The following is a 26,019-nucleotide window of genomic DNA, read 5'->3' as shown; positions in this document are numbered from 1 at the left end:
CACTGTTATGGTAAGAAAAGTTTATTCTCATTCATTTTCCGATACAAAACGGTCATTTAAATAACACAAAAAAATTCCGTCACTTTTTACAATGTTAAATTAATATTCATTTAATACATGAATGATCTCTCCAGACTTTTCAGATCTTACAGGCTGAGATCATTAATGGTGAACCAAACACAATATTGGCATCTCAACATTTAAACATTTCTAAAATCAGGCAGATTTTTTCAAACATGGCCGCATCAGAGCAATTTAAATACCGTATTTTCCGAACCATAAGTGGCAATTTTTTTTCATAGTTTGGCTTTTGACTTAAACTCCGGTTGGACCTATATGTGAATTATTAACACAGTACAATATCATGTAAGTTTCCAATTGTTGACCGGTACAGAATATCACTTTACATACTATTTTAACACTAAACCGCAGGAGGGTACTCTACGCCTGTGTTGATAATTTCAACCTTGCCCTGTTGTGTGGGGGATATTTCTTGAAGCGGGGAAACTGCTTATGGTCCTCCCCCCGAGTTGGAGTTGTTTACCGGTAAAAGTGACACTGAGGTCTAATATTTTATTGGATTTAGTGATTTGGAGTAGAGCTGAAAGTTTAGTAAGCATTTTTTATACTAATTATCTATATAACTTTTAATACGTGTTCTTTATTTTATTTTAATTTTGAATTGCCTTTCAAGATGAATCATATGTTTTTGGTGTTTGATTTTATCAAATCACTTTCACCCAAAATGTGACTTCCAGTGCAAATTATACGTGTTTTTTTCATTTTAATTATGCATTTTTTGCCTGGTGCGACTTACACTCTGGAGAGACTTATAGTATGGAAAATACGGTACTATTTATGTTTGAAACGGAAACAAGGCACTGTGCGGTCATTTTCTTGGTGGCTAGCAGACGTTCTAAAAAACCCATCAATTGCATTATCTTAGGCAGGCGGTGGTTGAAGCTGTGCATAATTTACTTTATCGTGATACAAAGTTGGTTTGACTTTGCAATTTAAATGAGGGTACCCAGGTATGCTGTTTTGAGAACTGCTTGTGGCTGCTTCAGGTAAATCGGATTTGCAATATTAAGATATGTACAAGCTTTAATTTCCCTTGGTAGGTCAAGACCAGTGTTGAAACAAATGCGTTACAAAGGAACAAATTCCTGGAACACAAAACCTTTCTCTAGCAAATACTGTAACACGGTTTTGATACTAAATAAATATATTCCACTGTTGTTTCTTAATGGTGCGCTACTCCGTCATGCTGCTAAGATATCCGAATACTCCTACATTACTCCTGTTGACACACCTACAACACTCGATCCACAAGCAAAAAATGCAAATGAGCGGGCCTAAATACAGTTATGGCGCTGCCGTTTAGAGCACAGAGTGCAATAATGCTGAAAATCTAATGAAGATATTCTCCCTACCATATATGCTAACATCCAAGCGGAGTTTACGTCTACAAAATAAAATACTCAAATCAGGGTTCAGCTTATATAAGCATATTGGGTTGTGTGTCACCAGTAGGGAATGGTAGGCAGTTAGTGGGGAAGGGGGAGGGGCTTATACATGGACAACAAACTAACAGGAAATCAATAGGGTTAACGTGAGCACAGCATTTAGGTTAAAAGTGTAAAGGATTTACGTGTTTTTATTTGTAAAATTATACACCATGCCTGGAGGAAAAAACAACATGCCTTGGACAGTAGCCATAAACGGAGAGGGAGATCTTCGAATAGTTTGAAACCCAGAGACAAAATAGATATGGAGTATCTCAGCTAAGTGTTCGTTTGCAAGCTTAGGTTGGTGTACACATTTTCTTCTCTTTTTTTATTATGTGGCTACTTTAAAGCAATTTTACGAGGTCACCTTAAATGGAAGTACATATGGTAATTTGTTACTTTACTTTCAGAGTAATGGGCTTATTTTTAGTGTCAGTAATCTGGGTCGGTTACTGAATAACCTTTTAGAGGAAGTAACAAGTAACTGTAACTAATAACTGTTTTTCAGTAACCCGACAAACACTGACCTATTATCAGAGAAAGTGCCACTGCAACTGTGTTGTGTGGTATTTTCTAGGTACATGTACAGTTTATCTATCCCAACCTTGTTTTTTGAGTTTAGCATAGAGTTGCTGGTGTATTGAGGGGAAAATGGTACTTCTTGAGTGGAGGAAAAACCACTGCAACACAGTAAAAGTAAATCTGTTTTTGAAAAAAAGAGCGGAGTATCGCACCATGTTACAACAACTGATGAGTTGCAAAGTATTGTCAATAACGTGTTATAATACTCGTTACCGACAAAAGTACAGTAATTACGTGGGAATGCATTCTTTTGAAACGTGTTACTCCTAACACTGGTCAAGACAAAATATGTCTGTAAAAACTGATATCCTCACATATTTTGTAGATTCACCTCAAAATACATGTAACAGCAATGCATGGCACAATCCGGTTTAAAATAAAATACACAAATCATTAGCTTTTGTGCATTTTCTTCCCCGAGTACAAAGACTCAATTTCCCACAGAGTACAAACAAAACATTTCAAGGCTTACTGAAACGAAAGCACTTTTCTAGATTGTCGTGCAAAAATACTTACATGTAGACTGACAAATGCTGCAATAAGACATAGTGAGTGAGATACTTGTTATCACCCGCGAGCAGAGCGAAGATGGTGATGTTTTAGTTTGGGATCTAAGAATATATGTCTGTTTGTTTGTCTGTATGTTTGTGTCTCTCCACCCAAGAAAAGGGGAAGGAGTTAAGATATCACCACCATCTTTCACAGGCAGTCAGGTAAAGTTACCCTAGATGTGATATATGCCCAAAAAAGTTGACTCTGCACTTTTTGTTTTGCTGACTCAGCATTTTCCCCAGAATGACATTCCAATCTTCCAGGCCAGGAAAACATTGGATAATGACACCATATTTAACAGGCAGTCAGGTAGGTTGCCCTAGATATGACATATGAACCCCAAAAGATTACAATGCACTTTTTGTTTTGTTAACTTAGCATTTTTCCCAGAAAGACATTCCACTCTTCAAACCAGAACAACATTGGATCAAAACACAATTTCTACAGGGAGTCGGGTAGATTACCCTTGATGTGAAAAATGCCCTCAAAAAGCGGACTCAGCATTTTTACCCAGAAAGTCATTCCAACCTCCCAAACAAAACCATCTTTTACAGGCAGTCAGGTAGGTTACCCTAGTTGTAAATGCCAAAAAAGCTGACTCAGAACTTTTGGTTCTGCTGACTTTTTTTCAGAAATACATTCCCCCTCTTTCAACTCAATGTCTTGCAGAAATATTGAAGGGTTGGCTTATATGTGAGAAAATGCCCCAAAAATAGTTGACTCAGGATTTTCGGTTTTGCTGCATTTTTTTCCAGAAGACTTTCTTTTCTTCCAGGCCAGAACAACATTGCATTTCAATACCATATTCTACAGGCATTCAGGTATGTTACCTTAGATGTAAAAACTGCCCCGAAAAAGCTGACTCAGGATTCTTGGCTTAGCTGACTCAGCAGCTTTACCAGAAAAACTTTGTACTCTCTCAGGCCAGAACAAGTGTGGCCAGGATCTTTTACGAGCAATTGGGTAGGTCACTCTACAGGAGTACGATCCTGCTGAAAAGGGAAATGCCCACCAATGAAATGAAATGATCTGAATTCATATAGCGCTTTTCAAATCAATGAAGACTTCACAAAGCGCTTTCCATTTACCCATTCACCCACACTCACACACAATAGCGGCCGTGCAGCCATTCAAGGCGCCAACCTGCTTATTGGGGGCATTAGGGGTTTAGTGTCTTACCCAAGGACACTTCGACATGTAACACGGAGGAGCCGGGATTCGAACTGCAATCTCTTGATCCCAAGACGAGCGCTCTACCTCCTGAGCTACAGCCATCCCAAAAATGCTTTAGCGTCTCAAGGTGGTGATACTCCATCGGCCCACTGCCACTCTAGTGAATTGTTCATTTTGTTTAATTCTCAAGTGCATTGAACATATTTTTTTTTCCTCGGGATGGCCTGGTTGTCTCAGTCGCAATACAGGTCTGAAACACTTGAATGTGTTATTTCTGAGATGGTTTTATGGAACCTGGATAAGTCAATGGAGAGATTTGGCTTATATTTTAAACATATAAGAACATTATCTTTATTTTGTTATTTCATTTTTCAACACAAAGATACTGCTGGAATTGTGAATTTCCCTGCGCGGATGAATAAAGTATTTATCTATCTATCATTGTATGGTCATATTTTCAGGAGAGTATGCAGTTGCTTTTGGCACTTGATTGTCAAATAAAAATGAAATCTGTTCAATGTTTGGAAAGGCAGAATTAATTTCCTGCACTACCCATTAACCTCTGAGCAAATACAGCTCCTGGTTTCTTAGGAAAAAAAAAAAGATGCCGAGGGCTGAGTGTTGCTCTAGCTGCAACAAGAGACAGTGGATAATGTTTGCAGAGAAAATGTGTGAATGTTAATTAGACTTTACTGCTGGCTAAAATTCATCATCTCCCATATGCACCCTACAGGTAAACCTTTCTAACACGCAGTTATGATTCCAACTTTTTTGTCACAAAGTCGGCTTTGAATTTATCTTATTGTTTACTATTATCTAGAATTTATCTTATCTCATTCTTATTTTCCCCATGTAAAAAAACTGAAAACCGAATAATCCATTCTCGGCCTAACGAAGATATCCAAGTTAGTCCTAAATATCTATAATGATAATGAAATGATTTTTAAGCCAAGTAACTGGGTTAAGGTTCCGAGGGCGGGGAAAAAAACACAGCAAAGGTGTGCGGAATCAGGTGTGTATGGTGGGAAATGCACATGCTAACAAGCTAACAGTAACGTCCTGATAGTCTGAGAACTCGAATTTTCTCCCACATGTCGGGCACGAATTTTGCTCAAAATATCTCTTATATAGAGGGGCCACTGTATGTCTCTGATTCGATGGTGTTATAGGTAACAGGGTTTTTCAACCTTTTATGAGCTGAGGCACAATTTTGCCATTGGAAAAAAATCACTCGGTATACCGCCAGTCGGTCCTGTTGCAATAAATCAAATGTAATATAGGTTCGCTAGACCGCACAGGCACACAAATTGGATGAGTAAACAAGTAATTAATTAAAATTAAATCACTGTACAGTGGTTGAAAATTACTGGCCTAACGGGTGCAACATGGTGTCTTTATTACATCATCCAACGATAAAGTGGATTTTTGTGCTACTATTGCATTTTTATAAATGTGTTTGCTACTCCAATTAATGCACTTGTGGAAGGCCTTGAAACATTTAATTACTGGGCATTGTTACAGCTTGAAACTAGAAAAAACACCATCGCCATCATTTAGTTGATTACTCTAAATTCCAGATTGTAGAGCGCTCCTGATTAAAATCCGCATGCACAAATTCAAGGAATAAACTAAACTAAAATTTGGTGGAAGTCTCACTGGATTTCAACCCATACTGCATTTTTTAAACAGCCATCAAATAAACCTCGATTATGTCAATTTCCTAAAAAAATCAGCAGGGGGAATGTGTAGTACAGAAAATTATTCCACAGCATTGTGAATGACTAATTTCTGACTGATTTCTGCCAAAAGTGGCCCAAATCGCTATGAGATTCAGGGGGAATTGCTTTCTTCATATAGGGCCACATAGGTTTTGATTTTTTTTTCTTTTGGGTGTATTAATAAATGAATTCAACAATTTAAAAGAGAATAGTGTATTTCCTTGGCTTGTCTGTGTGATTTTGAAATTGGTTTGAAGAATCTGAAACCTTAAGTCAGTGAAAAATATGCAAAAAATACAGAAATCAGGAATACTTTTTCACGGCACTGCATTAGGCTGTCATTAGTCCAATAAATGTCGGCCAGATATTTATCGCGGACCCCCTCCTTAACTAGTGTTGGCATGTATAATGATTTTTAAAGTCATAGTAGCAATACTTTGTCTCCTCTTTATCACTTTGTCATTGTATTACTCCTGACGATCGGCCTTGAGGAAAAAAAATACATAAATCGTATTGTAAGCGGCTGTGTTTAAAATATAGTCCGAAAATGACGGTAGTGTAAATAAGGAAAAGCTCCTAAAATGTACAATTTTGGAAATGTAAGTCCATTTTGATTTGCTTCTAATTCTTTTCTGTTTTCACTCTCTATTCCCAAAAAATACAGAAAAGACACACGGCTTTTTGGGAAACTTTAGCTGCTATGTGAAAACCATTTGTACACAGACTCTATAATGGACTGTAAGGTAATAGGGTTATTATACCCATCGGATTCAGTCTCTGCTCGTGAGCAGTAACCTGAAGCAGAGGTAGGCATGGCACTACACAGCTTATTTGGTAAAAGAATTGTCAAAGTATTGCTTAAATGCAGCCTGTTTTGTCTTTCTCTTTCATTTTCCAGTTTAATGGGCTAGAAAATGACTGGAGAGCAGAGGTAAGATCCAATGCCCGACCCAAATTTCGACCCAGGGCCTAAAATGTCAATCATTGTGTTCTTTCAAAAAAACTGTCGCCTCATCACAACACTTACTGTACTAAACTCTTGCAATGTCAATTCAAATAACTCCTTCCTGTCTCTTTACTATCTGCCCATCATTGTTATTCTTTATCTCTCTGCTTCTCTGTGTCTTAAAGTCCCACGCTAGATTATTAAGCAAAAACTGCTGCTGTGGTATATGGCCCAATTTTCAAACCGTCAAAACAACAGACGGCCTTAAAGATTTCCCGTCCACTCTTGGAGAAAAATCAGTCAATGATGGACAATAGACAGTTAATGTATCCTTGGATTTTCATCTCTCCTCCTACTGAGTCCTCACAAATAAAATGTGAAATTTTGGTTTTGCTTCGGGCTCGGTCCTGCAAACCAAGTTAATTGGTCAGGTTTGGGCTGGTTTTGGCTTTACTACCCGCTGGCCTGGGTCAGGCTAGATTTTTTCGGCCTGATCTTACCTCTGCTGGTTAGAGGTCAAGGAGCTTCTTTTGAGCCTGTCCACGCTCAACACATTAAGAAAATGTTGGGAACATAAGAGCTAGACATGCGTGTGGATTCCATAACATTTCACAGCGCTGTTCACATCCAGTGGTTCGTATTACATCCTCCATTTGCCAAGGTGAGCATCTTTGAGATAAAGAAGCGAGTGCAGTCTTGTCTGTATTTTCTCTTCACACTACCGTCTCATTTCCTGTCCCAGGTTTAATCCAACCCTTGCCGGGTCCTCGCTTGCCACTTCGGCTCACCCTGCTGTCTTTGAGCAAGCGGGAGGTGCAGCGTTGCCAAGTGTGGAGGGTCTTTGCAGACCAGATCCACATGCCCGAGGTGATGCCCACCAGCAGCGACATGAAGATCCGAAGCATCTCCGATGCTACGTACGAGTCTTGCGTGGTGGCTTTGAAATCTCCCCAGCGGGAAAGTTGGTAGAGGTAACAGCCAATGACAGTGGACGCTGGAACTGTGTATAGCACTGAAAACACGCCAATCTTCACCATTAAACGCTCAAGCTTGTCCGTCTTGGCGCCGTCCTTCTGCAAATTGGAGCGGATCTTGAAAAGAGCTACCAGGCCAGAACAGATGAATAGGGTACCTAAAGTTTGACAAAAAATATCGTTATACAACCATTTAAATTAAAAGGGGAAAGTATGTATTATTTCAGTCCTCCTAGTGCAGGGGTCGGGAACCTTTTTGACTCAAAGAGCCATAAAAGCAAAAAATATTAATTTTATTTTGGGAAAGAGCCACACCATATATTATGAGACAAATTTACAAAATTGCTAAACCCGCACCCCAGACAAAAGCTTAGTCTTCAGCACATTTATTTTTGATGATTTGATAAAAATTATGAAAAGAGAATAATGCCAGAGCCCCTGTCCCAAAATCAACAAACATACCACTTTAAACTTGTCTCTTTCTTGCAATTACTCAAGATCGGTTAAACTCCTTTTGACCCTTTTTTTCATACATATTGGTTTCAAAACCAGATGCAAGCTGTTATTGTGTAAAAACGTCACAACATTCTGCAAATAGGGAGCCTGATGAGCTCACTTTTGGCGCAGATGGCGTAGGGCGAGAGATGGGAAGGAGTGCTTGCGCTTTTTGCATGGCTCCACCCATCCCTCCCACTCACCCAATCAAAAGACTAAGTTCTCTTCCGGTGTTTTGGCGTATTTACAGTGTGTTCTGTGGATTCATCATAAGGTATCTGAACACTGAACACAGATTATATAGTGAACTTTTATATAAAGGATTCTTTAGCGTTGTACAGCCAAAACGAGTTTTTTCCCACCTTTTTTGTGTGACACCTTGACTGTAAATTGTAGTGAAAAACGTGCCCTATATATACTGTGAAGTAACGCCGTAAGACCTAGTCCTGGATTGGCTTTGTGTGTACCTAAATAGGACGAACTACTCAAGTTTCGAATAGGATGGAGAAATTTTGCATGCAGTCAAATTTGTCTCTGAGCCATAGATATTCTTAGAAAGAGCCATATATGGCTCGCGAGCCATAGGTTCCCGACCCCTGTCCTAGTGGTAAAAAAAAAAAACGAATTAAAAAAACAAAACAATTCTAATCAGGTATGCTCGATTTTGGGAAAAACCCTATTTGCGATTTTTCAGACCAGATTTGCAATTTCGATGCGTTTTTTTTTGGGAGTACTTAACCCTTGGTAGATGATCTACTATTGTAGTAACTATAACATACACGAGTGGGATGAAATATTAGTGGGGAAAAAGAAGATACTAATTGCATCATGTCATGATCATAATATATGGGCAATACCTGGAATATGACAATATTACAACATTTTTTTTTATTTTTAAAGATTTCTAAGAATAACAGCCCATGGGGTCACTTTGGATCCCACCTAGGCATCCAAGGGTTAATACTAGTGATATGCTAACGGGTTAACCCCTTAACGTTAAAGGGTTAACCCCGTAACGTTCTGATGGCCCGCCAGTTGATAGTTAAGTTGGAGACACAGCTTCAGAGTGTTACCTTTCAAAAGAGCCCAAAAACATCCTCAAATGGTTCAAGAACAGCGTCTTGGATTGGGATTTTAGGTGAATTTTATAGGACTGTTTAGGGGTTGAACTTACCATCTTCTGGGAAGCTTTGTCAGGGTTGCTGTCTATAAATTCTTGAAAAAAACTGCAGTGTCTTACGATTATACAATCACACTACATCATCTTGCAATGTAGTTTGGATTTTGGTTAATCGTGCACCCCTAATGTGGGTTTGAATCAGGGGTCTCAATCCCACAGCCAGGGGCCATTTGCGGCCCACCTGATGATAGTTTGAGGCCCCCGACTTCATAAGTAAGATAAAGGGACATTGTGTATTATCTGAACACTAGATGTTAGAAAATTCTGTCATGCAACGTAAAGCGAGTGCTTAAATTCACAGGTAAGAGTGAACATTACGGAGACTCAACGAGACCATAAAGCACAATTTTTCTTCTATTTTTTTGCCATGCCTTTTGCAAAATTTTGTTTTTTGGGGATACCTGTAGCAGCAAGATAGTGGATAAAACCAAAAAGGCTTGTGTTTATCTACAGAGAAATGCAATGTTTCATGTTATTTACTATTTATTTCAAACTAATGAAATAAAAAAGAGAGTATGTTGCAGTATAGTGATCCAATAAGTATTCACGGGAAAAAATGACGCGGTTTTGAATTGATTGCGTTTTAGCCATCTACTTAAAATCCGCTTATATCTGCCAAAATGTTGCACATAGGCACCGTTTATCGGGTTTGACCAATTTTGACCATAGAAAAAAATTTATAAAACGTTTGTAATTACCTATAAGAAGGTAGGTCGCAAGTGGCGCCACTACAAAGCCTGTGAGCGCCTCCTGCTGGAGGTTTCCAACATAGCAAAGACCAGTCAGATCATCAGCATCCACCAATCTCATGATGAGAATGACAATTGTTTTGACGGCAGGTATAGCCCAAGCCGCTATGTGGAAATAGGAGCTGTGCATTTCAATTGCCTCGTGACCCCATTTTAGTCCTGCAGCCAAGAACCACGTCAGGGTCAGGATCACCCACCTAAATAGAGAAGAGAGAGTTAAACATTGCCTTGATACTTTTAGTTTGTTTACAGTGTTAATAGAGATATGGCCAATCTGGGTTGCTTTTTGTGGCGTAAAGGGTTACACAAAAGATTTGTGGTGTCATATTTAAGGGGAGATTGATGTTTATAGGGTTTTCTTTTTCCAGAAATTAAGGACCAAATGAAAAAGTCGCTTTTTTACGTACAGTGCCGTGAAAAAGGGTTTGCCGACTTCCTTATTTCTGTGTGTTTTTTTTTGCATATCTACCCATCACAAAAGGTTACAAATCATCACACCCAAGGAACGATAAAATGCAGTTTTGAAAGGTTTATTCAATTTTTTAGGGCACAAAAAAAGAATCTGTCCCTAAGTAAAATAGTAATTGCCCTCTAACCTAATCGCGATTCGGGCTACATTTGGAAGTGATAACAGAAATCAAACTTTCACTATAGATGGTAATGAGTCCTTCGCAACGATGTGGAGGTATTTTGTCCCACTCTTCTTTGCGAAAGTCTGCCATATTGGGGGGGTTTCTACCATGAACTGCCCATTTAAGGTTACACCATAGCATCTCAATTGGATTTAAATCACGACTTTGACTTCCACTCCAGAATCTTTTTCTTTTTGGCCATTCAGAAGTGGACTTGCTGGTGTGTATCGGATCGTTGTCCTGCTGCATGATCCAACAGCGTTTAAGTTTAGGGGCACAGACTGATGACCAGACATTCTCCTCCAGGATCTTTTGGTTAACACCAGAAAGATATATTTCGCCAACCATAGCAAGTTTTCTTAGTCCTGAGGCAGTAAAACAGCCCAGTTAAAGTCAGTGTTCATGACTCCACTATCAGAAAGACACTGGCCAAAAATGGCATCCATATGACCGTTCCCTGGTAAAAACCACTGCTCTTTAAAAAGAACACAAAAGAAGAATTGTCTTAAATTTGCCAAAATGCATCTTGATTATCCTCTAGACTTGAAGAAGCAATCTGTGACCTTAAACAGGCAGTTCATGCTTGAAAACCCTCCAATATAGCAAATTTCAAATGATTTTGTAAGGAAGAGTGGGCCATGGTTCCTCCACAGTGTTGTATATAAGAAACATTAGCAATTATCGTAAACATTTGGTGTCTTTTATCACTGCCAAAGGTTGCCCAACTTGCTCTTAGATTTAGGGAGCAATTTCTTTTATTTATTTTTTTAAAAACTGCAATTTGTAATTCCTTGGGTTATCTTGTGAAATTGAAATTAGTATAATGATCTGAAACCCTTGTGTGTAATGAATGTGCAAAAAAACACAGAAATCATGAGAAGGGCAAATACTTATTCACAGGACTGTAATACACACACTCGTCTACTGCAAGATTTATGGAACAGGATGGCAACATTTTAAACCAAAACAATATGCTCATCATTGTTGCACTGTAAGAAATTGCTCGCATGAGTGCGCTAACCAAAGAGAGGATGCCATCCCGAAGAAGTACAGTAGGAGGAAAACGATGGCACAGCTGGTGCTCTTTAGTCCTTCCTGCACTAGAATAGGAACTTCGGTGGCATCCAGGTCACATGAAACACGTTCCCTGCCCAGGGTCAAGCGGACCTGAAGGAGAGACAAAATGCATTATTAAAATGGAAACAATTGCATAACAATCTTTTGTTTTGTTTTGTTTTTCAAATCTGAGCAGCAGTGCGATTGTAGAAATATTAAATTCTCTAAATAAAGAGTGGCCTTCAACCAGTTTGACATCAGGAACCTCCTTATAAAATGCTGCGTTTTTATGAGTGCCGATCAAGAAAATATTTACACTTCTCAAATTTGTTGAATTAAATGATAACATTTGTTGAATGAAATGATAATAACTAAAATACAAGGGTTAAAAAAAAAAACTAAATTATTTTTTGGCCATAGCTGTGTGTCTCTACACACTGCATGAATAGAACAGAAGGAACTGTTTAATCTTTAGTGCTTATTATCCAAATTGATAACAATGCTAGCTGCACAATAAGAACAGAATATGTCCTTCTAAACGGACTTTGTGTTCTCTGTTAACGCTGACCTCTACCAAAACTAAATCATCCAAGATACGGTAAATTCCTCCCTTCAAGATGAATGGCTACTGATGCATTGTAGAAGGAGAAATTAAAAAGTTGAAAGGGTGATTTATTTTGTATTGCACTCTTTATCATCACTGTAAAAAAATGTTCATTCCATTTTGTTTCTTGAAGAGCTCAGTGTTTTTTTTCTGTGACCTTTCATCGGTCCATGCCATCATCACGCTCTGTTTAAACGTGTTTGTTTGTTTGCCTATTCATTTACAGTTTTACATATTATAGTGCCATTCAGTTGTGTTTTGTTATAAGGATGGACCAATATGGGGTTTTTCAGAGGAGGCTGAAAACTAATATTTGGAGCCTATATTCATTTGCTGTAAAAGCTTAAAAATTGGCATACAACATTTTAATAATACAAAAAGAAACAAAGACTATTTGTTATTAAATCAAATAAACTTTAGTAGCTCCCTGAAACCTTTTACAATAAATAAATCTGAATTTCAGCACCACGGACATGACTATGCTTTCACTCAAACCAAAAACTATGCGTTAATAAAATAAAATTAGGCTCGTAAAAGTAAATGAAAAACTTGAATAGCTCGCTGATTTTTTTACATTAAATAAATGCACATGTTAATACAACAAACATGACTTGAATGAACTTAAAACTAAAACTTTTTATGGAGCTTGCGAATTGAAAAGTGTTGGCGAACTAATGTTATGGTAATAACTAGTGAACAGTTTTCCACTTTTGCATCCTTTTTATGCAATCACAAACACACGGGCTTGGTTGACGAACTAATGCTGTGCTAAGAGCTAATATATAAGCCTCCACCTGAACGTGTTTCCGTAAAACAAGTTACCTAACCTTTTTACGCTATCACACAAATGCTTTTCTACCACAGACTTTTTAAAATCGTAATTCTATCAGCGGTCTTGATTCACAGACATGCCGGGACTCCGGATTTAGCAGAGCTGCCGCTGTTTAATTCACTCCAACATATTCTTCATGATTCAGTGGCTTTGCCTGCAGTCGCTTGTCTAATCAGAAAGCACGAGTGGGTAGCGTCCCAGAAAGGCAGCATAGAGGCTCTGCTGCATCTGAGCCTAAATAACCCAGTTTTAAATATTCAAAATTAGCCTGTCAAATATATAAAAAGAGATACCAATATCCGTCAGATTCCCCAGTATCTGTGCCGATAATCAGCCCACCCAATAACTGGTCGACCTATATTTTTGTTACTGTAGATTTGGCATACAGTTTATATGTACCACTATTTCACAATCACATTTGTTTCTAACACGGTATCTTTTTTAATGATGAATCATTTTATCTTTACACAAATTCAGTGAAACTACAGACTACGTACAACTTTTTAATTGCCAAATTCAAGCACTTTTTAAGGACTCCGAACGGTAATTTACCAATTTATCCATTACAATGAAAATAAATAATCCGCGGTGAATTGTGTATTTACATTTGTATTTTTTAATCTCACATGTGCATTTAACCAGACATGGTTTTTAGATCTTAAGTAAATCGCAAATATATTTGTGGATCTGAACAATACATGTTTAAATATTTTTGAGACAAATCTCTCCCTGAATAGGTATTGGGTAAAAATTACTAATATGTAGCTTACATTTTCAGTTGCAGAAAGTTCTTCCAGTTACAATTGACCACAATGAAACACGTATAATTTTCGATGACCCCTAATAAATGTCCATAATTAATATATATATAATAATTATTGAACTAATACACATAGAGCCTTACAGCCTCTTTTAGGTGTAGCATGCACCTGTCCTTTTGGGCACGACCCGTAGGGGAGGAAGACGGTTCATAGGACCACGCCAGACAAAACAAATGCCAGCTGCCGTTTGTCACCAAGGAAGAAGAAACGCAATGGCAAAGCAAAGCCACCAGAGACCACTGTCTGTGTTATTTTAAAGCAGACTTGTTGAGAAGTATGACAACAAACTATTCCAAGCATTAACAAACACTTAACCCAAATTTCAAGCACTTTTCCATCCTGTAACACAACATTAAAATTCGTGCATTTTCATAAATGTCAAGCACCTGTACGAACCCTGTATATAACATGCTTTCAGCCTGTAAAATATTTAATCTGGTTTGGGCTTACTCCAAGACTACAGTGATACCTTAACATACAACAGAATTGGTTTAAAATAGTCTGGTTTAGTGACTAAAGGAGCAATTCCTCAAAACATGTATAAGTCTGATAGTGGAGTCTTCAGCACCGCCTACTGGTTGATTTGGTCACCAAAAAATGAAATTTTAAACCCCCAAAAAAGGATTTTAAAACAAGTTCCTCTCCACACAAACTCAGAAATTTCTTACCAGGTAGGCAACACTGTACAAGTTGCAGCACATGGACAGAAAGATGATGGGCCTCTCAGGGTAGGAAAATCGTTGGGAATCCAGCAAAAAGGTCAGGACCGTTAATGTGGTCGAGAGGAAGCATAGCACGGCCCATATGGCCATCCAAGCGTCTGTGAACATTTTGGCGCTTCGCCTGTAGAGGCCGCTGTCGTAGCCGCATTGGAGTGCGCAGCTATCAGTCTGTTTTAGCCAGGTATACTGGTCGGGTGCAGAACCTAAAGCCTGGCACTCCTCCTGGTGCGCAGGATTGCGGTAATACGGTGGGTCCTCGTCACCTGGGCCCTCCATGCACATATGGTTGTGGTCATTCTGAGGCGGGAAGAGGCTGCAGTTGAGCCCCTTTAAAAGAAAAAAATGGAAAATAATTGAAAGTGGCGAAAAGAGAAACACAGATTTTCACTTTTTCCACACCAATTAGCTCAAGTACGCTGATTAAAATACAGTGGTACCTCTTTGTATGAGCTCAATTTGTTGTATGATTGTGCTCGTAACTCGAATTGCTCCTGAAACGAGCAATACTTTTCCTGATATGAAATACTAAAAAACTAATTGATCTGCTCCCATCTTCTCAAGATAATACATACATAAGGTATAAAAGACACATTTTACTGAATACTGAAAATTAATTCAAAGAGTAGTGAAACATAAAACATACCGTAATAAGCTAAAGAATCAAAATGACCAAGCATTGCCGGGCCGATAGAAGATTGGATTGGCCTGCTTGGAGCGGTCAGCGCTCAGGAGCTGCAGTACCCCATTTGACCAGTAAAGGGTGTAAGAGGACTCACGAAAGCAGACCATAAGAGAGCAGAGGTTTTTCAATTTTCTGGTATTTATTGGGGCTGCCGTGACACAAAACCCAGCTATAGACACTCTAGAAGCCTATAGTACAACTGTGTAAATTTACACAAAAATTGGTTCAGCCACTCCGTAGCCTATAGGTCACATACAAACACACACACAAATCGGGATTTTTAAAGTAGTTTAGATTACACAAGGTGATCTTAACAACCTGAAATGTGAGGTTATTATGAGTGCCGTAACAAATGCGTGAGTAGGAAGGAGGTGGAGGTTTGGGGGGAGTTAGGATTCCTATAGTTTAGGGCAACTAAAAGTCAAGATTTTTTTAGACTTTTTTAATGCTTTTTGAAATCTAATTTAAGACCAAATCGACAAAAAAATACAATTAAAACACACAAAACAAAAAACACACCTGTTTCTTGCACGCAGTACATCGAGCCTCGTACACATTACCTGGCTAAAAATGGTCGTCAGACAGCGACTTCTCATCAAATTTACATTTTCCCATGGTCCAAAGTAAATGTCTCTGTCAAAGTTGCTCTGTGTATTTTGGGTAGACCTAAGAAATGTGTCTGCTCTGAAAGGCCCAACCGAAACCACATACCGTTTTGATTGTACTGTTACTGTGGTCACTTGATGTTGCCACGAAAGTAAATCTGTAAATTATTAAAAAATCCGATTGACAAATGTTACTAAATCATTTTGATTCAAACAGATATAAATCTTATTACAATGATCCCATTTCTAAGAAACATTTTTGCCTGTAGTAGTTTGCATGCGCAAACTGCACGAGCTGATGCTGTTGGTAAGTGGTCACGCGCGTTGAGCGGTCTCTACCAATTTCTAGTGATAGCGTAGAGGACTGCTCTTGAATTGGGTATTCCTTTGTTTCGCGAGCAAGATTTTTGTTGCAAACAAATCGTATTCTGAAATTCTCGTTTTAGTGTTTAGAGTTGCTCTTATAAAGCGGTACCACTTGATTTGCATACTGTGAAGGCTGTTGACTCACCTCTGGCCAAGTGAAACCAAATTCATGAAGAACTGGCAGGCATTTTCTCTTGACGGACAAACACATGCTGCCGCACGGTCCAATGCGAATCGGGACTTTGTCTGTGCACATTGGCACATAGACGGAGCACAGGAAGAACTAGGAATAAAGACAAATGACTAGTTACTTTAACATATTGGTGTCAAAAATCTTCCCCAAAGAGATCTAATGAGCATACTGGAGTAGGACTTCAACTAACAATTATTATCATGATCGATAAATCGGTCGATTATTTTTTTCGATTAATCGATGAATCATATTTATAAAAAACAACAACACATTTGTGGTTTCCTCGTTTTTCTTCAAATACTGAAGTTTTTGCAAAGTATAAAAATATTGATTTACATTGATTTAACAAACTTAGTTGCTCCTTACTCGCGTGAAACAACAAATCGATCTAATTAGTGTCCAGGACTTTTTATAAGCGATTTAATCGATTCGTTGTTGCAGCCCTATATTGGAGAGTTATAAAATTGTTACGTCCATATTGGAAAGTGAATCCAATAACAGTGTCAACTTTATCTCTAAAAGTTGAATCAGTCAATCCTCAGAGCAATATCTTTCAATCTACAGTGAACATTTACCCATGGGCGTAGCTAGCCTGTTTTGGGGGGTGCTCAAGCACCCCCAAAATCCAACCCAAGCACCCCTCAAAAATATGGCATTTTTCCAAGATTTACTTAAATATGATGAAAAACGGTAGATTCAAAACAAAGGAAAACAAAATATAAATGTGAGAAACGAAATTTCACTGCCTGGAAATAGTTCTGTCCATTTAATTCCTAGCACTGCTCTGGAGCTAGGGTTTGGTTGAAAATGGGCCAGATCACAAGTTTCCACAAGAAACTTCTGAATAAAAACATTTCACTGTTCTTAAATATATTTTTTTGTTTGCTTCAACAAAATACAATCTAAAATAACATTAGAATTAAGGTGAGACTATAAAAAATGTATGTTAAAAAGTATCAATAAATCCATAATTTGCTAGGGCTTTACTTACATTAAAGGGACAATGTGTATTATTTGACCACTACATGTTCCTGTATTGTGTAGCGCAATCAAAAACGAGTGCATTTTCTTGCGCAGCCTTTTCTGAGGCAAGATGGCTGAGCTCACGTTATGTAAAATACATTTCTCGAACAACGAGTAATTTTTATAAAAAGAAAATGCACGTTTATATCATAGCTTGTGTGTTTCGAATTATTTTTTAGATCAATGTTGTTTTTTTAAATCAATGTTTTTTTTTCTACCACTAGATGGCTCTAAAGTCAAGTCAGGTCAAGTCATGTTTATTTGTATAGCCCTTAATCACAAAGGGTCTCAAAAGGCTGGCCAGACCACAGATTATTGCAAACCACAGACTATTATCACACCATCCCCTCATCTAAAACCTACATGAGGGCAAGGAAAAACTCAAAAACCTTAACATGAATAAAATGAAGAAACCTTGAGAAGGGACCGCACATGAGGTAATCCCCCTTCCAAGGATGACCTGGCTGCATATACAACTGTCTCTTTAAAATTACATATTAAGGTGGGGGCGTCAAACGATCACCGCAGGGGATGCGTGTTAGAGACCCCATCACTAGACTGTCCACTAACCAGAGTCTCACAAATTTCTATGAGAAACGCTGCTCACTATGATGAAGTACTCACAAGAAAAAGCACTTTAGGGCCTTAGGATGGGATGGAATCACCTTATCTGAAAGCTCGTCTCTCGTTTTTCCTTGAAATTTCAAAATCCATTGAAGTCTTCTCTCCTTATTATGAGGGGCTACCTAAATTGAAACTTAATAGCTATGATATAAACATGCATATCTTAAGATACTCAGGCCGAGGAATTTGCATTTTCTTTTCAAAACAGTTCTCTTACCAAGAGGAAGCTGACATAATTGTCCACCATCTTGCTATTACGGGTATCCAAAAAGACAAAAACCTTGCGCAGGGCTGGCCCTCTAGTTTGTATTCTTTCTTGCACATTTTAGCATTTGTTTTCGGTTGTAGCACACAGTATAGTGACATTTACTGATAGAAAAACACACTGTCCCTTTAACTTAAGTGGATCCAACAGATAATATGAACTCATGTATTACTGATTGATCCATTGATTTTCATATTAATTCTTGATGTTTGTATATTTTTTTAGATCTTATTGTGTAAAGCAATTTAAAATAAAATATACTTTGAGTCCAGTGGAATGATTATTAAGTGGAAAGCCCAATTTGGCCAAACCTCATCTAGACCATAGCTCCGGCGGCCCCCAAGTAAATTGAGTTTGAGACCCCTGCCTTAAATGGTTACATACAACAGGCTTGTTTTGCTTTCCACTTTGTACCCCATTGCATCACCCAAAACCATTGCATCATGTCTACCTATTGCAGGTCAACATTTTCATTTAGAATAGCTCAGAGTTTTGAAAAAAGCACTGAACTCGGGTCAAGAAACCAGAGCGAACCTCTCCCCGCTTCAACGTTTGATGCACAACTCCACGTCTCCAAAATACAACCCGAGGAGTAAACATAAGGGGCATGAGCCATGTAATGCTCCATAATCCCCCTTAATCTTAGGCTCAATTTTCTGTACCATGGCAACAGTTTTGAAATAGATACGTTAATTTGTGTTTCAAAGGCGTTTTCAGGAATAGAATTGCATTTTCCCATTACATTTCGTCAGGATGTGACACCGAGATGGATCTGAATGCTTTGGGCTAATTTTCAAGAGCTCATCAGAAGGTGAAAATGTCAAGTAGTAAAGTATACATGCATATGTGCTTGAAGGTTTGGAATCAATGGTCTTAACTCAAATGCAGGGATTCGGGGTAGGCAGATTGATCCCAAATGTCGACACAATCGATACTAAGCAAGTAATTGAATCTGATTGATACTATTGACTCCCTTTGGGTTTTGTTCTATAACAGTTGTAATAGAAATATTTCTGTTTATTTATTCATACAGCGAAAGTTTGAATTCTAATTATCTAAAACAAAAAAAGAAACGTTTTAGTGCTGGAAACCTAGGGCTGTGTTTATCATAAATATAAACCAATACGAGGGGGGGTTCAATTATTAAATGATCATGACATTTCCAAGCAAGAAATATCGGTATTAGATCGGTATTCATCAATACTACCGTGTTTTTACTTGGATTGTATTGATACCAAAATTCCCAGTATCGCCCACCCCTAATTCATATGTGCTTGAAAGTTTAGATTCAATGGCCTCAACTGTCAAACTCAAATGCAGGGAGTATTGGTCCAAATATTGTTATAATCGATACTAAGCAAGTACTTGAATCAGATCGATACTATTGTCCTGGGATCGATACTTGACCCCTCCACCGATTTCACATGATAAGATTGTTACGTTTGTATTTTCGGGACATTGCTGCTTTTCATTTGACTTTCTTGGCTTTTGTTCTATAACAGTTGTAATAGAAATATTTCTGTTTATTTATTTACACTGCTTATGGTTTGAATTGTAGTTATTTCAAACAAAAAAAAGAAACATTTATTACTTAAAATCTTTGTGCTGTGTTTATTATAAATATAAACCAATATGAGGGGAGAGGGTTCAATTATTCAATGATCATGACATTTCCAAGCAAGAAGTATCGGTATTAGATTAGCATTGATCAATACTACTGTGTTTTTACTTGGATCAGATTGATACTCCCAGAATTGCCCAGCCCTAATTCATACGTGCTTTAATGTTTGGAAGCAATAGTTTCGAGGTCAGTTGTTGGTGCAATTTAATGTTTGAAGAATTAATTACTTCATTTTTTAATGTAGTTTCAATCCAATGATAACAGAAATGTCGAGGGTGCTTTCCCTGACCGCGGAAACACTAGGCGGTGCCAGTTCAAACCCGAAGCCATTCTGGTTATTTGCCAGGAAGCCTCCCATTAGACCAAATGTTAAGGGATACGGTTTCCCTTTCACCTTTCCTACTGCTCCGCTGTGTGGAAGCGGCAGCTAATCTTACTGAGCAATTTTGAGCTGAAGTGGGGCAGGACTGTGCAGTCTGCGATTCCTGTGCTGTTGTTTACCTCACACACTGAGCACATAAGTCTTTGCAAGGACGTTGTTTAGAGTGGAAAACACCTGTCGATATCAGAGCTGGGTAGAAGTGAGTTACATCTACTCCATTACATTTACTTGAGTAAGTTTTGGGGAATTTTGTAATTCTAAGAGTATTTTTAAGTCACTATAATTTTTTCTTTTACTTGATTAGACATATGAAGAGAATACGGTTCCCCTTCCTATTAAGCTAAAACGAACACATCACTTAACCCCCCTTATGTGAGAATGTGTCTGTCTGTCTCTGCTACGGCGCATTCATTTTGTCAGAGACTTCATTAATCAGATTGGACCAGAGACTCAATTTATCTCAAGGTGGCACTTGTGAGCAGTGTTACGAACATTTTTTTCTACTTTCGAAACGTCCCCCGGTTCGAGGCCAGGTGGAAACATATGTTGACTTGGAGAGGGACGGGCGCCACCAGGCTGTACTTGTCCAAGACACACCACAAGAAATGGTGCCCTGACGGCCCTAGTGGTTAAAGGATCTATTGAACGCACAGTTTGTATAGCGGTAGCCTCACATAAATACATATTTTCTGAATATATATATTTAATCCATAGAGGGTTCACCCAAACAAACTGTCTGAGTACACAGACTTACATTTACAGACTTGTAGTTTGCTGTTGATTGGATGGGCGGTTTTTGTATTGATTAGAGTATTTGCATTTTCTGACTTTATTTTCAAAATAACATGCAATTGGAGTAATCATGATAACATTGTTAAATTTGCATCTTCGTCACATTGTTGCTTATTCGACTATCTCGACTTTTGTCCGGAAACTGTTTTGAAAGAAATATCCATACTTATTCTTTATACTGCAAAATTTTGCATTTTATATAAGTTAAAACATTTTAGTGCTGTGTTTATCTTAATTAAAAACAAACACAATTATTCAATGAAAATGTCATTTCCAGGCAATAAGTACAGTATCTGTAGCAATTAATACTTCCCTTTATTTACTTGGATCAGCTACAAAATACCAAATTTCCATATATCGCCCACCCGTAGTATTAATTTGAATTTTAGTATTAAGAAAAGGACAATAACTGCTATTTGGAGCCGATATTGATTTGCCGTAAAAGCTTAAAAAATGGTGTAAGAAATGTTTAATAATGCCGAAAGAAACAGGACATTTGTCATGAATTTAAATCAAACCTAAATATCTTTTTGCAAACTTTTAGGGTAAAATTAGAAATTCAACACGACAAACATGATTTATTTTTCTCTGAAACCAAAGACAAAACATGCAGGCAATACAATTATGTTTTGCAGCAACTCGTCTAAAAGTATATGAAATCTTAAATAGTTTACTGAAACTTTTTACAGTAAATTTGCATTTCAACACAACTAAGATGACTTATCTTGCACTTCAACCAAAAACTTACAGTGCATGAATTAGATTACGCTTAGCGTTAACTCGTATTATGGTGCCTAAAAAAAAAAATAACTCCCTGATTTAATTCACAATAAATAAAAACAATAAAAATACAACCAACATGACTTAAATTTACAGAGCTCGCAAATTAAAAAGTGTAGGCACTTCTATTTTAGAGTCAGATTGACAATCACTCAGCCTTTTACTTTAGCGTGCTTTTTATGCACTCAATCACAAACACACACACTTGATTAACTAACTAATGTTATGATAAGAGCTAATATCTTCACCTGAACTGGCTTCCCTAAAACGAGTTGACTGCACATTTTACGCTATCTCTTAATCACACACATGCTTTTCTACCATGGACTTTTTAAAGCGGCCTTAATTCACAGGCATGTCGGGACTCAGGATTAGCAGAGTTGCCACTGTTTACTTCGCCCCTGTTTGCTTTATCCAGTAGAATAAATAAAAATGCAGATACCAAATTTGGGGGTATGTATTATTCATGTCTTGTCACAATAAAGTAACATAAGGATGTTTGTTTCCCAGAGTTGACTAAATGTTCTATTGTATTGGACGTAGATATGATATAAATTTTACAGTTCATAAGCCAATACTTTTGACTGGTGGCAGCTCTTCTGTTTCCATGCACTCTCTTTCCTATGTCTATGCATAAAATCCATCGCGCAGACCAGTGGTCCCCATACTATGGCATAACGGCCTTATATGGCCCGACTCCCTATTCTGTCCAGAACAATGCCATGTAGCATTTTGAGGATAATCTTTTTAAAATAAATAAATAACTTGCGCATTTATGGTTGTACCAGGGCTTGAACCCGAGTCGCGTCAGTAGTTTAATCTCATCTTCACAATGACAATCAATTTACAACAAGACAATAAGAATACAATTGAGTTTATTCTCATTGTAACATGTGAAACCCAATACAAAAATCATATTCTGGTACTGTGACCAAAAAACTCCAAGAATGTGATAAAATCGACTGCCTTTTTGTGAGTTATTTTTACCAGTGGTCGGCAACCTTTTAGGTGTCAGGACCAGTTCAATTCCTGAGTGTATTCTTGTGGCCTGGCCAAATAATAGTATTAGTAATAATAACGATTATAATAAGCTAAAATACACACTGCAAACATTACACACCTGGAGACATAGATAACATAGGAAAAGGAATTTGATTTTATGTCATCATCGCACTATTTTTACTTTGGCTGAAAGCTTCCCCATAAAGCTTGGTTCCGTTGTTTTGGTCGAACCTTTTCCCATAATGCTCCATTGCAATGTAATTACAACATAATGGAGCATTATGGGAAAGGGTTAGGCCAAAACAACGTTGTTCAATATGGCACCATGAGTGGAAATATTGTGATAAGATAAAATGTAATGACTTTTACTGTAACACATGCAATTCTTGTAAGCTTGTTGCTAGGATTGGGATTCCTTTACTGACTTTTGCTCTGTGTAAAACCTAGAGGGGGCTCCTGTCCATGTACTGAATCGATCGTGTAAACCACATGTGTCAAACTCAAGGCCCTTGGGCCAAATCATTTGATGTGGCTCGTGAGACGTGTTGAGATAAACACAAATGAAAATGTGCGACTCCCAATTTGAAATTGGTCCACTGGATAATGCCAAAGACAGCCACCTCTTGCAAAGCACCCACGTTAATCAACCAAAGCACATTGAGGAAACCCAGACCGTTGTTATTTTACTGTAGTGTTTTACAGATTTTGACATTTTTTTACTTGCTGACATCATCTTTTGGCTTAAGTCATCATTCAGCCTACACATGCATGTAGGTGCATTTCTCAGACGCGCTCAAATAAACTTTTTATTTTTCATCTTTACCCCGGTTTGGATTGGCATTAGGAAAGGCCTTGTCTTTATTTCACCATTTTATATTAGACTCATTTTAATATTAGATTAAAAAGCAAGGTTATAGTCTTTCTGCTCACCACAAAGTGAAATGAGATGTTCGCATATGGGAAGTGACACTCTTGAACAGTGTTGAATGATCCTAAATCAATTTAAGTCAAATTAAAAAAATGATAGCCAGACGCTGAGTGCTCAGCACCCCTAAAGCGCTGAACCTAAAATCGCCCCTGCTGGTGGCGGCTCTTCTGTTTGCATGCACTCCCTTTCCTCCGTCCTCGCACGGAATCGATCACGCAGACGCGTGCAGCACAGCAGACCATATGCACTCTGCAGCCCACTTTCACTCGGGTTGATATTTGAGTCTCTCCCCCCAAACGCACACTTGTGCGTAACAGCCACAAGCGGTTCTGTTGCGTTCTGTTTATAAATAAGCACTGCACTCGAGTCACTTTTGTGGTTCCTTACCTTAAGCTGGCTGGAGCAGCCGTACTGTATTAGCGGCGTGAATGTGGTCAGCTGCAGTTCAGCATCTGACTGGAGCACGTTGCCCACCAAATTGGGCATTTTGGTGACATTATATCCCAAACCTTGGCACATGCTGATCCGGATAGGATCGCAAGTCATCTCTTCGACCTCATCGCCGAAGCCGCGCACCGTGCACAGTCCGGACACCAGGATCAGGATTGCCCGAGCGAGCTGCACCATCATACCCTGCATGCTGTTTCCAAAATGTGCAATCCAATTCCGTAAAAACGTCCAAAAAAGTCCAAACTGGTGGTCACTTTATCCTACGAGGGGCGTTTATTCAATGCATATATCCAGAGACCGCGGCAAAACGAATTTAAAATCCGGTTCACCCGAAAAGTGTGCATGCCTCTGCAAGCCAAAGCAAATCCTGCATTTCTTTTTGTGGATCTCGTGAGCAATAGGTGAAAATCCAGCGAGTTGGAGTCCGCAAGCTGTAGACTGCCTACCGGCTACTAACTTTATTGTGTCTGTTCGCTGGGTGATTATTCAGTCGGCTCATAGCGCACCCAACCAATCCTTGCGCCCCACTTCTGGCTTGCTTTCTTTGACCAACCCTGGACAGGAGGCGTGGTTGAGCAGAGGGGGGTCATACTCGAAACCAGGGGCGAGTTTAGGTTCAGAGCTTTGGGGGTGCTGAGCACCCAGAGTGTCTGGCTGGTAACAAAACAATTCTTCATGTCATCTAAATTGATGTAAAAATACAACCACGGTAAAGTTTTAATTTAAATATTTTGCTAAAGTCTTGTTGTTTTAAAAGGCCCTTTTTATCACTTGAATGTTCGTTTTAAGGCAGTTTTTATTCATTGAATGTTTCATTTTTTATTACAATAGGTTGTAGAGCTATAATTAAATGTACATTTTACTATTTCTTTTAACAACAAATGCATATTTTGTCACGGGACCGGACCAGATCGGAAGCAGGTGGCAGGAGGGGAGAACTCATTCGCATTAACGGTCAGATACTTTTATTAAGGAAATAAAAGTCGTCCAACACTCAGGGACAAAACAAAAACAGGCTTACAGGCAAACAGGAACTAAGACTAGGGATACTCACAAAACAGGCTTTTACTCAAAACGTGCAAACACAGGTTTCCTCCTAATCAAACAAAACAGGACAGAGCAAAACAGAACAGAAAATGCAACGAACCAGCAACCCGCAATACCCACAACCCACCCTTAAGAAGCCCACACACAAATTAGACGATCTGCTCCAGCCGGTGCCCAGGGGGCGGGGCCGGCCGGTCGCCACGGCGACCATGCTGGACATGACATATTTAAAAAAAAGAACAGTGCTAAAAATTAAATGGACTGGACCATTTCAAGGCAGTGGGGTATTTCCGACACTGTGTTGTTCACATTTTGTTTTGTTTTACTTTTTTTTTATATTTTAGCTAGCGTTGTTCCTTATATTTAAGTTCCTCCTTTCCTTTATTCAGGAAAAGAAGGTTTTTTAAATGCTAAATTTTTTTGGGAGTGCTTGGGTTGAATTTAGTGTGCTCGGGTGAACAAGTTGCGGTCAATCTTGGACAATTCATCACATCCACTACACAGCATCATCTCCAGACAGAAGAGCAACTTCAGCGACAGACTGAGGAGATCATTTCTCTTTCATGCCATGAGTCTCCTTAACTCCACCCGGGGGAGTAAAGGCCCACATTAAACCCCAACCCCACATTTGCATACTACCCTATTTTTATCACAGTGTCTATTTTTCGTAACCCTATTTAAATGCTCTTTATTAACAGGTTATATTGGGTATTTT

At 38.5% G+C, this 26,019-nt stretch overlaps 1 protein-coding gene across 1 annotated transcript; it reads right to left on the bottom strand.

The window, feature by feature from the left end:
* Positions 1 to 24,532, bottom strand: fzd4 (frizzled class receptor 4). The gene is made up of 6 exons (XM_088345642.1): positions 24,195 to 24,532; positions 16,343 to 16,480; positions 14,491 to 14,871; positions 11,531 to 11,676; positions 9,827 to 10,074; positions 1 to 7,611 (listed from the first exon to the last, which is right to left on the bottom strand). The coding sequence occupies exons 1-6, from the start codon at positions 24,444 to 24,446 to the stop codon at positions 7,193 to 7,195; spliced, it is 1,584 nt and encodes a 527-aa protein (XP_088201768.1). The 5' UTR covers positions 24,447 to 24,532; the 3' UTR covers positions 1 to 7,192.
* Between the last annotated feature and the right edge of the window lie 1,487 nt (positions 24,533 to 26,019).

Source organism: Urocampus carinirostris, chromosome 10 (assembly GCF_059441175.1).
Source record: "Urocampus carinirostris isolate Australia breed hairy pipefish chromosome 10, RoL_Ucar_1.0, whole genome shotgun sequence".
Lineage (NCBI taxonomy): Eukaryota > Metazoa > Chordata > Actinopteri > Syngnathiformes > Syngnathidae > Urocampus > Urocampus carinirostris.
Note: the sequence above shows the minus strand (reverse complement) of the source record. Positions and strands in the feature narration are given on the sequence as shown.

Coding starts and splice junctions, on each gene's coding strand:
- fzd4 (XM_088345642.1), bottom strand. CDS start 24,446: ATGCAGGGTATGATGGTGCAGCTCGCTCGGGCAATCCTGATCCTGGTG. Junction 14,872..16,342: donor TTGGTTTCACTTGGCCAGAG/GTGAGTCAACAG, acceptor TTTCTTTTAAAG/GGGCTCAACTGCAGCCTCTT. Junction 10,075..11,530: donor GGGATGGCATCCTCTCTTTG/GTTAGCGCACTC, acceptor TTCTCTATTTAG/GTGGGTGATCCTGACCCTGA.